This window comes from Ictalurus punctatus, chromosome 9 (genome assembly GCF_001660625.3).
Source record: "Ictalurus punctatus breed USDA103 chromosome 9, Coco_2.0, whole genome shotgun sequence".
Classification (NCBI taxonomy): domain Eukaryota; kingdom Metazoa; phylum Chordata; class Actinopteri; order Siluriformes; family Ictaluridae; genus Ictalurus; species Ictalurus punctatus.
Window position 1 is genome coordinate 10,152,824 of NC_030424.2, and position 15,666 is coordinate 10,168,489.

Consider the following 15,666-nt stretch of genomic DNA (forward strand, 5'->3'; position numbering starts at 1 on the left):
TGCGAGACAAGAATCTTCACCATCCGAACCATGAGTAAGTTACATTTCTCTGTATTTCTGGTTTATAATTTATTTTCATATTTGCTCTATATCTCTATTTTATATATAGTTATACTGCTTGAAAACGGTTTACTGTACTTCCTACTTCATAATATCATTATATTACCCTTCTACTGTCCTACATATCCTACTATTCTGTATTTTATAGAGTTTTCTATTATTATAAGATATTACCCTTATAATATCTTAATACTCCTTTTTATTATTCTTATAAAGTTATAATGTTATGTGTGTGTATGTGTGTGTGTGTGTGTGTGTGTGTGTGTGTGTTATGTCTACATGCCCGCCCTTGACTGTGCGAGAGTGTGTGTGTGTGTGTGTGTTAGCACTCCTCAGCTCTTATACTTCTTTTTGACTCTTTGACGAATAAACCATAGTGTAGTACTCTTAAAGATCTTTAAAGTGTAAATCTAATTTGTCAATATCCAATCCACCTAATACCGCTTCTGTGTGTCTAGCTGCCCATCATCATTCCTTCTTCTCCCCTTTACTGGATCTGGATCTGGATCTGGACACTCATTATCAGCTTGCGCATCTCACTGCTGATATCATGGTGCTACTTAACTTTCTTCGCAGCACCCCCTCTGGAAATGGAAATGCAGGGTCCCCCCCTGATATAGAATCTACCCCGTGAACATGTGTATTGACGCCTCTACACAGCCAGAACCCCCCTCCAGCTTTCAGTCTGAGGAAGATGTCATCTTCTCTCATCCGGGCCCCGACCATTCTTCCCTCTTCTCACCTGTCAGTCCACCCCACTCTCTGTGGTCCTCTCACTTCACCTTCGCTGACTATCCCATGTCCCCAGGACGCACCCCATTTTCTTCCCCCCACCGCTCTCCTCAAGATTACGCACCCACCAGTCCTGTGAATTATCAATAAAATTACATATTACTCATACTAAGTCTCCCTCATGTTTATTTCATGTCATTTTTATCCACAACAATATCGAACGTCCAGCATCAAACCAACTTTATGCTAGTGTGGAACTAATATATGTATATATTTCTATATATATATATATATATATATATATATATATGTGTGTATATATCAACCGTGGACCACGAATAAAACTGCTAACCAGTTTCCAAGCTTGAGCGCCTCGAGTCTGGACTTAAACACCTTGTGTGCTGCTTTACAGTCGGCGACTGTGCTATTTGTAACGCTGCTAATTCACAGCAACGCTGGTATGTGATGCCTGAAACTGCATAGCGATGTGTTTGTGTTTGTTCAAGTTAGGCTCGCAGTATGCAAAACTAAAAACTAATAAAAAATGTTTGGTTTTTTTATCTCAGTAAAATTTACTTGTGTTAAATTTGCCAAATATATCATGTACCGCTGATATGATGGAATGAGTCAGTGGGGAATGCCACTTGATAATAACCCGCTGCAAAAATACTTTGAATCTTGCGCTTCTTAATAAGTACTCTCTTTACTTATTTGTTGCTCGAACCGGATTCTTTCCGTTAGCAAGTATTTTTACCGTTATTATCTCTCTCTCTCTCTCTCTCTCTCTCTCTCACTATATATATATATATATATATATATATACCCGTCGGTATATATCTTAGTTTTGAAGCTGTGATCTAAGAAACACCAATATCTCTGCCGTCTCAGAGGCGAAGTTCCTGAAACTTCTTTTAAAAAATCGCCCATGTAATACTCTCAATGTGATACATGCATTTCTTATATTATTGACTCCCTTCCATAGCGACAGCAATACACAATGACTTCACAAACTTCTAATTCTAAGTTCTTGATGATTCCTACCAGTCAGTGGTAAGGCTGCATCAATCGTTCTCTCTGCACAATAAGGGAAACTGCCTGCATGTTAACACAGACTTCAGGGCGAAACCTTTCCATATGCTTTTTCCAAAAGCTGAAAAGACTCGCGCAGCCTAGCCAGGAGACACCAAATTGTCGTGGAAATTAGACAACACTCTGAAGGTAAGAACAGTAGTCTGAAGGTAAAAACAGGTTTATTACAGAAAGATGGTTAATACAGGATAGAATAAAGCAGGATAGAATAATGAGAGTGCTCTGAAGCGCTTGTGCTGAACCACTACTATATATATATAACGCAGAGCATGACACACTTCTGTGTACCGATAAGAAGCTGTTTGAGGCAGTTCAAACATGTTTTGTTTTAGGCTCTTAGAAGATGAGCAAAAGAACGTGTTTGTGTCTCTATAAGCAGATAAACATTCTGTACTGATCTAAGTGACAAGGCATGGCTTTCTTAGGCGGATATAAAGTATCCTGTTGTCAATCAAGCTTATTTTAGAGTGAAATGAGAGTCATCCTGGTCAAAGGAATATTTACAATAGGTGTGAAATGGTTGTCAATGGGTCGTCATCGTCAGTGTCGCTGGGAGGATCTGATACCCAGTCAGGTTTAGGATACAAATCAGGTTGGACATCATGGGGATCGTACTGTCTTTGTCAACATCAGTGTTTGGTCATTAGTGATTTCAACGAGCGTGACTGTTGATCAGTCCTGCATATCGGCTTGGGGAAATTTTAGCCCGTTCCTCAGTCTAGAACAGCTTCAGCTCTGGGATGTTGGTGGGTTTCCTCACATGAACTGGTTGCTTCAGGTTCTTCCACAACATTTCTACTGGAAAAACTTAATGTCAAGACTTTGACCTGGCCATTCCAAAAGATTAAGCTCATTCTTCTTTAACCATTCTTTGGAATGACACATGTGCTTGGGGTCGGTGTCTTGCTGCATGCCCCATTTTCTGTTGAGATTCAATTCATGGACAGGTCCTGATATTTTCATTTAGAAATCTCTGGTATAATTCAGAATTCATTGTTCCATCAATGATGGCGAGTCGTCCTGGCCCAGATGCAGCAAAACAGGCCCAAACCATGATACTACCACCACCATGTTTCACAGATAAGATAAAGTTCTTATGTTGGACTACAGTGTTTTCCTTTCTCCAAACATAACACTTCTCATTTAAACCAAAAATTCTATTTTGGTCTCATCTAACCACAAAACATTTTCCCAATAGCCATTTGGCTTGTCCATGCGATCTTTAGCAAAGTTCAGACAGGCAGACAATGTTCTTTTTGAAGAGCAGTGGCTTTCTCCTTGCAATTAGCCAATGGGAGAGAAGCATTTAGTTGCTTAGAAATTACCCTGAGTTCCTTTGTGAACTTGTGGACTATTACACGTCTTGCTCTTGGAGTGATCTTTGTTGGTTGACTCTTTCCGTTAGCAAATATTTTTACCTTTATTATCTCTCTCTATATATATATATATACCCGTCGTTATATATCTGTTTTGAAGCTGTGATCTAAGAAACACCAATATCACCAATAGCAACAGCAATACACAATGACTTCATAAACTTCTAATTCTAAATTCTTGATGATTCCTACCAGTCAGTGGTAAGGCTGCATCAATCGTTCTCTCTGCACAATAAGGGAAACTGCCTGCGTGTCAACACAGACTTCAGGGCGAAACCTTTCCATATGCTTTTTCCAAAAGCTGAAAAGACTCGCGCAGCCTTTCCACAACGACTCGCGCAGCCTTTGTGACCGTGTGGACTATTACATGTCTTGCTCTTGGTGATCTTTGTTGGTCAACCACTCCTGGGAAGGGAACATAATTTCTTGGTTCTAAATTTCCTCCATTTGTAAACAGTCTGCCTGATTGTGGATTGGTGGAGTCCAAACTCTTTAGAAATGGTTTTGTAACCTTTTCCAGCATGATAAAATTTTTCTGAGGTCCTCAGAAATCTCCTTTGTTTGTGCCATGATACACTTCCCCAAACGTGTTGTGAAGTATAATATTTTTGTCTCATTTGTTCAATTGGGACCTTTGTCTACTTTTAGGACATCATAGAAAATCCAATGATGTTTTACATCATAATTATACAAAAATATAGAAAATTCTACAGGGTTCACAGACTTTCAAGCACCACTGTATGCTTTTATTTACGTTTATCTGGCCTAGACATTAGCTTTAGCTCCTGCTGGAGCAGCGCTGCTCAGCTATGTCCCTTTCTCTTATAAAACGTTAAGAGAGTGGGTTGTAATTAGAATTTGTTTCATAGGCAACAGAGAGATTTGGAAATTACTTTTTGTTAGAAACTTTGCTCTCTTTATGTGTATCATAAAGTGATGAAATATAATCAGCAGTAGTATTTATCACTGGCTCTTTGTTTTTCAGAATCTCAGCTATATAACACGAAGACCTCCCCTGTTAGTGATATGTCTGAGGGAGTAGTTGGGAGAGGTTAGTGCAACCTGTCTGCTATTGTAATAAAAATCCTTTAAATGTTTATTGTGTATTTTATAATTGACTTTTGACCGTAAAAATGAAAAATGCACATGTCTTCGTTCAAACACCGCCAGGAGATTTTGGCTCCATGGTCCTTCCAAGCCGACCTGAAGTGGCAGCATGTCCTGACCAGGATGAATCCATAAACAAAGCCTCATGGGAGCTACCAGCTGGAATATATGGCCATGCTGTCTCTGGAAGTCATGCTGATTATGATGACAGCCCAGAACCTTATCAGGCAATGGTGAGAATCTTTCTTGGTCAAGTAATTCCACATTCACTGATTCTCAGCATTCACTCTAAGCTCTATCCCAACTGTCATTTGTATAACGTTTTAAGGGATTGGCTATAATTTTAGGGAGTTTTTTTTGTGTGCATATTTTTGTTCACATATTTACTGCCATTTCAGTTCTGGTTTTGTGTTGGATGCAGAGCTTGCTCAATACTCTAGTTGTTTCTTAATTTGAATTTAGTATTGGATACTGCGTAGAATTCCAAGGTTTCCTTTCTGCTTGTCATTCAGCATTCATCAAACCAAAACATTTTGAATGCCCCTAACTTTCTAGGCTTGTGTTGAAGGATATTTTGCCACCCAACTGAGGGGCGTTGTCAGTAAAACTAAAAAAATTAAATATGAATAAGAAATGAAATCCTTGCAGATTACACTGCAAGTCCAGTAGTCTCTTATTACATCTCCTGAGCATTTCAAACATGTAATTACAGAAGAAGGTGAAGCTGTCCAATAATGCAACGGATAAGATGCGCCAACATTGGTTCGAACAGCAAGAAGCCCAGCCTACACCGGGAATGAGCAGAACAACTGAAGTGACCTCAGATGAAGCAGCATCTCTGCAAGGTAAGAGTTTGACTCACTGAATGCTCCTCGTCACACTCGCGTCTACTGGCAGAAATTCCGGTGTCACCATAATTTCCCGAGTTTTTTTCTGTTCCTGTTCAGTCCAGAGTTGCAACTGAACAATAGCATTTTACCCTCCACTAAGCCTGAAACCCTGACAAGGGAATCACCCACCAGCCCTACAAGTGCACAAGGACCTCAAAACCCACAAAAGTGTTCCTGTCCCCATCATCAGCTGAGCCCTCCTACAGGACTCCCTAGCAGACACACACTGCCACACACTGTGGAGAATTTTTAAAAAATATTTCAATTGATATGATATGACATTTCCTTGAGCATGTCATGATATTCTTTTCTGAGGTTTTTAAAATTATTTTTTAATCATATTTTATGACCATCTAACTTGAATGGAAACTTTTGCTAGCATTATAAAATGTTTTGAATATTTTTTTATGAACGCGTACTTTGTGTTTTAGATGAAATCATACCCGTTTCCCTAAAGAAGGATCCCTACGAGCAGGTGGAGTTGCGGCCATTCTCCAGACCGGAGCTTGCCCTCACTCAGAGCTTCAGTCTGCTTAACTTGCGTGACTGGTGAGTCCAGCACCTATAGAACTAGGTTACATCTCATTCAATAATTGTGTCCGTTTTCTTAAAACCGGGCTGCCTAACTCTGGTCTGAGAAGGTGTTCTGTCAAATATGAAAATGGTAAATATTAATGCTATCTACCTTTTCATAACTGAACAGAGATCAGTTACTATAGCCTGCTTTTCCCAGTGTAGCAGTTAGGGCTGCACAATTAATCGAATATCGATCGCGATTACGATTTTGACTGCCCACAATTACATGAACATGATCGACAACGATATTGACGTTTAAATTCGTCCTCCGCTCATAGAAAATTCCGCTGCAGATCAAATCAAGCGCTTCCTAAATTTACAGCCAATCAGCATAGAGTGGCGCAGAGATGACGTCATTTTGTATGCCAAAACCCGGAAACAGGGTTAGCATTTTAGTGCTCGTGCTGCTACCTTCGCTTCGGAAATCATGACACTACAGAGGTTGTCAGGGACATTAAACGTTATCATGCCGAACAGGAAAAAACTTTGCAGATAAACTCGGCTCTGCTGTGCGACCATTTCACTCGCATTTACGACTGAAAAGTACTTTGTGCAACTGTGAATAAATATTTATTTGCACCAGTGCGAGTGATCTGTTCAGAGTTGTATAATACAATCGGAATAAAAACTACAGGAAGTCCAAAATGCATCTACAGCAAGCAACAGTTACTTTCACACTGCTTTTCATCACCTCAGTCAACCAAACAAGTGTCGAAATACTGCAGAGAAGCCATTATGATGACGAGTAACTCTGACAAGAGTAACATCTGCTTCAACTTCCCGATCTCACAAACTGCGACTGTGACCTGCTCTTGTAAACACAGTGGCATCGGGTGGAGTAAATTAATAATAATGCTAACACTACAAGGTGGGTTTAATTCAAACTTCTTTATGAAATAATTCCTCACTATAATCAAGAGTAGCGACTGTACAGTATGTAAACATATGGTACACTGCCGCTCTCCTTCTAAACCAACTCTACTAGAGCATTGACTTCATTTAAACTCAGGGTTGCCAGATATCACTGGAAAAGAAAAACTCCAGTTTCCATGTTCTGATTTAATCCCCCAACACTATACTGGGGAAACAGATCTAAAAGGAACAACTGATAAAAAAAAATTAATTACTAAAATGAAGACAAAAGACAGAAAATGTGCTTAGCTATAAATAAGTAATTTAATATATAAAAATATATATTATAATAACTTCATAAAATATAAATAAAATTAGAATTGAAATTGTTTAATTACTATGGGTTGCATTTAATATCAATTTGACATTAAGCTTAGTTCACTATTTCATTAGAAAGCTATTTTCCTTTTTCCTAATATGGATAATAATAAATATTTTATGCTTGTTTATTTATCAATTAACCAGCAGTATTTCTCATTGCTATTGTTTTAATCCAATTAACAGTGACCATGAGCAGAGATCTTACATTTAACTGTTTAGGACAGACCTCCTGATTAAAGCTTAAACAAAAAAAGATTGGTATCTGGATCGGTTTCGGTCATAAAAATCCTGATTGGTGCATCCCTAATGAACACCATTAAACTAAAGCGCTTTGCTTCTGATGGGTAAATGAACTCATCCAATCACATCCTATATGAGATTATTCAGATATCTACACAATATACACAGAGCAGATCAAGAACTGACTCCAGCCCAGAACCATGACAGTGGAAAATATCTAATGCTGTAGCTTTAAATATATTTAAGAGGAGCAGACTTCAAACACTGAACATTGATGTTTATTGTATTTGTTTACAAGGTGGAACAGGTTAACGGTTGTTGTTTTTTGCATACAGTCTGTAAAATTAACAGAAAATATTAAATTTAGTTTATCAGAAGGTAAATTAATTTGTTATGGCTCACATTAAGTTCCTAAATTCTGTCATAATTGAGAAGCTCAAGTTTTCTCATGCCTACTTGTGTGTTTTATTGTGGCACATTAATGTTACCATCTCTAAAAAAAAAATTTTTTTTTTTAAATCTAAGCTTCCACTGTGCTCCAAAATGTTTGACTGTGCTCTTAAATTTGTGTAATTTTGTAATTGTAAAGGAATTGTTACCGTAGGGCCCTGAAACTGGTTCTCACAATTCCCCACAAAAAAATGTGGATGAAGATTCATCCACAGAGAAATCCGTATTATGGAAAATGTTTTAAATCAAGTTTGGAGAAGTTGTCGGAAGCTTGGTGATGGTGATGTTGAAGTCGAGCGACCGTGGTGTAGTTTGTTTATAGCGTACAGTTAGCTTTTTATTTCTGCAGATTGTATTTAAACTTCAAAGTTCATAAACGTTGTGTTGATTTGTGAAAATTATCTTGATGGACAAAACGTGTTCATTTTTGTTGATCACAGAGCTTGTTTTTTTTTTTTTTGCAATAATCCAAAAAGGCTATGGGAAAATCCTATTGGGTTTTTGTCAAGGAAACTGGTGTGATTATAACTTCGGGGTTTCGGTACAAAATGACGTCATCTCTGCACCGCTTTATTGGGTGATTTGTCTGCGTCTCTCTTCCTGTAAACATTATTACCTTTTCTGCATTCGCCTGAATTGTTTTCATTTGGTTGCATATTGTTATATTTGATGCATATTTTCATTTGGTTGATGGCATTTTTATTTTTACTTATCCTATATTTTGGGTACAATTTTATTTATATTTTGCTTCTACGAGATGATGCACTTTAAGAATCAGTCTAATTTCATGCAAAGATTTGTACATTAGCAGGAATGTAGCACAACATGGAAGTGAAGGCAGCTGTCTGTTTATTTAAATGTGAAAGTGCAATAAAATGTTGTCCCTAAAATAATCATGATAAATAAGCGAGATATCAATATTGATCAAAATAATCGGGATTATCATTTTAGCCATAATCGTGCAGCCCTAGTGGCAGTATAAATCCTGTCTCTCCGTACAGGAAGAATAAAATCGAGGGGCTCATGTTCCTGCGCTGTTTGGCATGGTATCACTCCGACGTGCTTAAAAGCAGGCTTCATGAAGTCTGCCTTGCTATCACTCAAGAGGTAAGCCACTCTTTTATTTATTTATTTTTTGCTTTTTGCTTTTTACTACTAATATTGTGCAGGGGTATTAGAGACGCTGGTAATCGAATGCTTAAATCAGAATTTGGGGATTCGTTTATGCCGTGCGTCCAAATGAAGAAAAGCTGCCTCTGGCAATGTTTTGATCCAGAGAATAAGCTGCAGTATAGGATAAGATGTTCGAGGAGCTTAAAAGGTCTCTGAAAAGTTTTTTTTTTCACTGGTCTAATAAAATATTGGCTATTAGCCCACTTGTAAATATTTATTCAGGGGTGGGTAGTAATGTGCTATGTTTACTTGAGTAACTTTTAGAAAATAAAATCGACTTTTAAGAGTAGGCTTAACTGGCCATATTTATACTCTTACTCAAGTTCATTTTTAATCACAGGAATGTACTTTTACTTTGCTACGTTCGGTGGCGTTCCTCCGTTACTGTTAAATGTTAATGATGTTGGATGTTAATGTATGTAATTTTAATAATTAGTTTATATCACGTATAATGAGGTCACGATACGCTGCAGTGGTCTGATGTGAAAATAACGACTGTTTGGAAAATGTTTGTTTTTTGGGTTGTGTGTGTGTGTGAGATTTTGTGTTGAAAATGACAGGTTGTGTGTTATTATACCCAACACAGGACTGGGATATGCTGCTTTGTCTTGAACCCAGGTTTTATATCGTATAAACAGAACCGACTGACTTTCAAGGAGAGGCGTGACTTACAGTTCTTCGTGTTAATCAGATCCGAAGTAACTAGTAACCTGCTACTTGAGTCTTCTCATCGGACACTTTATTACTCTTACTCAGTTCATTATTAACATTTATAGTTACTCTAGTGATTATTTTTATAAATAGTTTTACTTTTACTTGAGTAAACATTTTTGGATACTCTACCCACCTCTGCATTCATTGCCGCTGTGATTATAATATCATACGTAAAGTGTGTTAATGAAATTATTTTTAACTCTGCGGCAGTTTATGAGCTGTTTTAGAAGAATTGCGCAAATAACCTTGTGTCATTGCGCCAGTGAAAGCTTTACGAAAATATTGCTTCTAGGGCAGAGAATGTTGTGTTTTTGTCGAAAACAAAAGACGTTAACACAACATAAAACTTTACAGTGGCTGTATGTGTTTAATTCCAGAGTCGATTGGATGCAGGTTATATTGGTGTTCATATGATTTGGGGCAGTCTGCGTGGTATAAACCCTCGATGCGCCTTCTGTGCTGCAGGTTTGTAACTGGCACAACAGAGTGTCCTGCATCGCCATGGAGACTTTAGGAGAGCTGTACTCTAGCCTGCAGAAGGGAATGGACCAGGAGCTGGAAGCAACAGCCAAAGTTCTGTTACACAAAACAGGACATACCAATGAGTTGATTAGCCAGCCCGCAGATGCCGCGCTGGGTGCCATGGTGCAGAACTGCACACCTACACTCAGCATGAATGCCCTGCTTGCTGGAGGACTTGGGTAAGTTTCGCCAAGCTGTTGAAATACTAATCTCTGGCTGTAATCAGGACTGGTTTATATTCTTCCGGGTTTCCTCTGGGTACTCTGGTTTCCTCCCCCCAGTAAAAAGACCTGCACTGCAGGCTGATTGGCATCTCCAAATTGTCCAGTGTGTGTGATTGTGTCCTGCTTGTTGGCACCCCTTCCCTTCCAGCTGGTCCCCTGACTTGCCTCGAGTTCCCTGGGACAGGCACCAGGCTCCCCTGCGACCCTGGGTAGAGTAAGCAGTACTAAAAATGGATGGATGTATGGATGGACAAGTGTCGTGGCAAAATCCAATTTTTACTTTATGACTCTACGTTAACATTCTTTTGAATTTTTTCAATTTCCTTCTTTTTTCTGGTTTCTGTTCCCAACAGTCATGTGAAGGCAGCCGTAAGGACGTGCACTGCTCAGCACTTGACTACTCTGGTCGAGAAGATCGGCACCGGGCGCTTATTGTCTGACGTGAAAGATCTCACGGACCGAATCTTACTCGCTGTCTCCAAGCTGGTGCGAGACTCTTCACCTGAAACCAGGTTAATGCTGTCTTTATGACATTTTTATTTGTCCCGACTCTCGTACTCCACTACTGATTTAGTCTAAAAGCTTAAAGTGTTTCAAGATTAACCGACGATATTTTTCCGGTCCGTTATTTCTCTCAGATCTCTTGGACAGCAAATGCTGCTGTTCTTGTCTTCTCATGAAGACTTTGATAATATGGTGGAAAAGTACATGACTCCCAACGACCTGGTAACCATCAGGAACACCATCGTCACTCTGAAGAACAGGAAGGTGTCTGTTCAGAACATCGTTTACCTAGGTCCACTATGGTAGTCCACAGTAGTATGCTAAAACAATGCTAAAAGTATCAAACCTTTTTTAACATTAGATTATAGCTGTAGCTTAGCTATAGACATAATTTACTGTATTGGAAAGTTCTGTGGCTTATTTAGTTATTTAGAGGTTTAATCATACTTTAAAAAAAAAAAGGCTGAAGCTGTTGTCCAGAAGAAACACACAACGATCATCAATGAAACTGGAACTATGATGTAGGGAAAATGTTATTTTAGTATGTCCTGCACTGCAATTAGACACGAGAACATGCACCAGCATAAAATACATATTTCACACCAATAAAAAATACAATACAAGCATGTATGCCTATTGCATATGGTATGTATTTGCATACTGTACATAAGATAGATGGTAGTAGCACGCACTTGTATCTGGAGGATATCTAGTATATGAATGCAGTTATTAAAACAGGTTTTTTTGCCTTCATTTATCTAATTTCTTAGTATTTCTACATATATAATTTTAGATACCGTATATATACAGTATCTCACAAAAGTGAGTACACCCCTCACATTTTTGTAAATATTTGATTATATCTTTTCATGTGACAACACTGAAGAAATGACACTTTGCTACAATGTAAAGTAGTGAGTGTACAGCTTGTGTAACAGTGTAAATTTGCTGTCCCCTCAAAATAACTCAACACACAACCATTAATGTCTAAATCGCTGGCAACAAAAGTGAATACACCCATAAGTGAAAATCCCCAAATTGGGCCCAAAGTGTCAATATTTTGTGTGGCCACCATTATTTTCCAGCACTGCCTTAACCCTCTTGGGTATGGAGTTCACCAGAGCTTTATAGGTTGCCACTGGAGTTCTCTTCCACTCCTCCATGACGAGGTGCCATGTTGAACTAGAGATTCACAAGATACACGAGATATTGTACAGTAAGTATAATGAACCCTGTCCATTAGTGTGAAATGACCACCAGTGACCACTGCTGACCAAATATTATTTAATCAGTGGACCATTTTCAGCACAGCAGTGACATTGACATGGCAGTGGTATTTCAGTGTTGTTTGCATTAGTGTAAATGGATCAGTTCATTCCAGCACCTGGATGCAAGCACAGAGAAGACTCTTGATGCATGACTTGCCTCTATCTGTGCTAGAGGCTTGAAGGGAACACTGTGTTTTCAGGTACAGGGACTGGTTTTTTTTTTAATGTATGTAGTCAAGTATCAATGTTTTATATCTGATGTGGATAGGTACAGGAAGCCAAGAGGGAATATGGCAATGTAAGAGAACTCAGGGAGGTTCAAAACAAGATGTGTAGCTGCATTCTGGATCAGTGGTTGCAGTGGTGAGTATGTGAGTATAGGAATGTGTTAGTCCAATTCTGAGATGTCAAGAAGGTGACTGAATAATCACCTGAAGGGTCTCCATGCAGAGAATTTCCCAGATCCCCCTGGAGAAGGAGAACCCTGACTGACTGAAATTTGTGCAATGCTGCTGGGTCTAATACAATTATTCCAGCTTCACACACACGCACTACCATGTCAGTAACCATGTACCACTGCAGTGCAGAGAATGGTCCACCATCCAAGTAATATCTGGTGGTGATACTATGGTCACCCTTTGCCACTTAATACCAGGGTAGAAGGTGGCTGACAAACTGTGCATAGCAACAAATTCAGTAAACAACAAAAGTACATATATGTACCTGACAAAAGGGATAAATTAAGGTATTAATTGTAGCGAATAGGTGTGCGTCATACCTGACACCTAGTCGAACAAGTTATAGTTGGTTTTGTGACTGTACGTTTTGTGACTCTACGTCATTCTCTTCAAATGTTATTGAGCTTTAAATTATGGCATATTTTGTGTATGGGCCCATTCTGCAGTGAAATTCATGTCTAATTTAAATGTGATTTAATAGCTTATTTTAATAAATATAAAAAACCGAACAGGTGTTCATCATACCTGACACCTAGATGAACACTTTACAGTTGGTTTTGTGACTGTAAGTCATTCCCTTCAAATGCTATTGAGCTTTAAATAATGGCATATTTTGTGTATGGGCCCATTCTGTAGTGAAATACATGTCTAATTTACATATGTTTAATAGCTTATTTTGATAAATATCAAAAATCTAAAAGGTGTGAGTTATACCTGACACCTAGAAGAACACTTTACAGTTGGTTTTCTGACTGTACATCATTCCCTTCAAATGCTATTGAAGTTAGAAACGTGTTTAACAATGTCGTATGTAACTTTAGAGACGGTCCCTTAATTTCCACATATCTGTGAATACCGAACGTCCAATATCAAACCAACTTTATTCCAGTTTTATACTACAACATCCAACAGCCTTTAATAACGCCTGTGCTCCCACAGCTTCATCTCTGTATCTCCTCCGATTCACCACCACACTGTCCACATTAACTATGCATCTCACTAGCAGTATACACAGTACTCTTGTATTACCAAATATAACCATACATAGTCCTATGCTACGATTACACTACCAGTTGGGTTGCAATTACAATCCTTAGTCTTACATTTGTGCAAGTAATACATGTATATATCATGCAGTGTGTAACTTACATTTTATAGATGTTGTTAATGTGTGGAAGTAGGCTACAGCCGTCAATGTTCAGAGTTAACATTGAGCAGTTTGAAATCGATTAGCTAGGTCGGTTACTTCAGTTCGGAGGAGGGCTAGCAATGATCTAACTTCTAACTTAGACTGGTAGGTGATTTTAATGTAGTTATAAAAATGAGGATTTATAATTAAGATAAAAATGTTGGTAACTGGATGATTACATGTAACCATAGGCTGTCATATTTTTGCACAGGATCAGTTAAACATTAAAAGAAAGGGAGAGACATCAGTTCTTTTTAAAGAAGCACAAACAGGCAGATCAGGTGCAAACAGCCCTGTCTGCTTGATGAGGGTTGTTTTTTTTTTTTTTTGTAAATAAATTCAGCAGTTCATGTAACAAGACACACGTTACGGTATCTTATCTCCATGGTGCTTAAGCTTGATTTTCTGAAAATATTTTGGATGTTCAACACTTACAGACACAAACACAATTCTTTCCACTATGTGAGTACAGTGTGTGTGTGTGTGTGTGTGTGTGTGTGTGTGTGTGTGTGTGTGTGTGTTATTACTATCAATACCAGGTATTTTGGTCTCCATGAGGAAAACAGCTTATAAATCATATTAAATCATACATTTTTTTAAATGTAAAAATGCATTTTTGGGATGTTTATGTGATGGATAGGTTTAGGGGATAGAAAATACAGTTTGTACAGTATAAAAATCATTATGGAAATTCCCCCAAAAAACATGGAAACCCAACTGTGTGTGTGTGTGTGTGTGTGTGTGTGTGTGTGTGTGTGTGTGTGTGTGTGTGTGTGTGTAAAATCTGTGCTGGTCCTTGTGTCATGTTTATTCCTCGCCTTAGTGTTTTTGCCACATGTTATAGCTTCTTTTGTGTGTGTTTGTTTTGCTGATTATTAAATCTTTATCTGCACCTGCATCCGTCTCTGCCTCTAAAACGTGACAGACTTACTGTATACTTATAATGTAATGTACACATCATATACATGATTCATTTGGAGAAGGGCATAAGAATAATGATTCTCAAATAATTACTTATCTTTTCTTATTTCTATGAAGCCCAAATAAAAACTCATTAGATTTTGTTTTTGGTTTGAGTTTGTTTTTGGTTAATGGTGATGGACAGTGTGCACTGATTTGGTTTCTATTTTATAGCCACTCTAGCATTTCACTAACTGTGTTATGGAATGACTGAAAGACAATATGCATACCACTAAATTTTAAACATTTATCTTCTCACCAACTTTGTAACCATGAGATTGTTGTTGATGTTTTGGTTGATTTGACCCGAAATGCTGTTATTAAAAAAGATTTCCTCGTAAAAATAAAGATAAAATGCAGATAAATAAATGTACAACAGACAAAATTTGAAAAGTTACTATCTCCATGTACACATCGTAACAGTGTAATAAATTTACCACATGGTCCTCAAGTGGCACGGTGACAGCTCCTGCGGTTATAGGAAATGAATTCTGTAACCCTCCCAGATACACACTGAAGAGAACAATTTAAAGTGAACACAATTAGTCACTGCAATTAACAAAAGTTTTGTGATGCTACAATGAATAATCCCTTACCTGTATGCCAGTGAAACAATCCTCTGTGTTTTTACAAAAACTCAAGATCTATTTCACACAAGTGTTCATCTAATAATCAGTCATGTCAATTCTCTCCATCAGAGTAATAAAGACTGTGATTACCTCCTGATCTGAGTAGCAGGTTTGGGTGGTTTTAAACAAGCAGAACCGACGCTCTAGACCCCTTCTCATGTCGAGGAAGTATCTCCTAATGTCCACTGACTAGAAATAGAAAAAACAAAGCCAAACATTAGAGCTTATAAAGAAGAGGGTGTCTGAGTATCTCAGCTGTAGGACTGTAGAAT

At 38.1% G+C, this 15,666-nt stretch overlaps 1 protein-coding gene across 1 annotated transcript; it reads left to right on the plus strand.

Moving 5' to 3' along the window:
- The first annotated feature begins 1,835 nt into the window (after positions 1-1,835).
- Positions 1,836-11,513, plus strand: LOC108269627 (TOG array regulator of axonemal microtubules protein 1-like). The gene is made up of 9 exons (XM_053682938.1): positions 1,836-2,010; positions 4,243-4,308; positions 4,428-4,597; positions 5,077-5,209; positions 5,686-5,803; positions 8,755-8,860; positions 10,106-10,341; positions 10,740-10,898; positions 11,025-11,513. Exons 2-9 carry the CDS (start codon positions 4,284-4,286, stop codon positions 11,194-11,196), a joined length of 1,119 nt encoding a protein of 372 aa, XP_053538913.1. The 5' UTR covers positions 1,836-2,010; positions 4,243-4,283; the 3' UTR covers positions 11,197-11,513.
- The last annotated feature ends 4,153 nt before the right edge of the window (positions 11,514-15,666 follow it).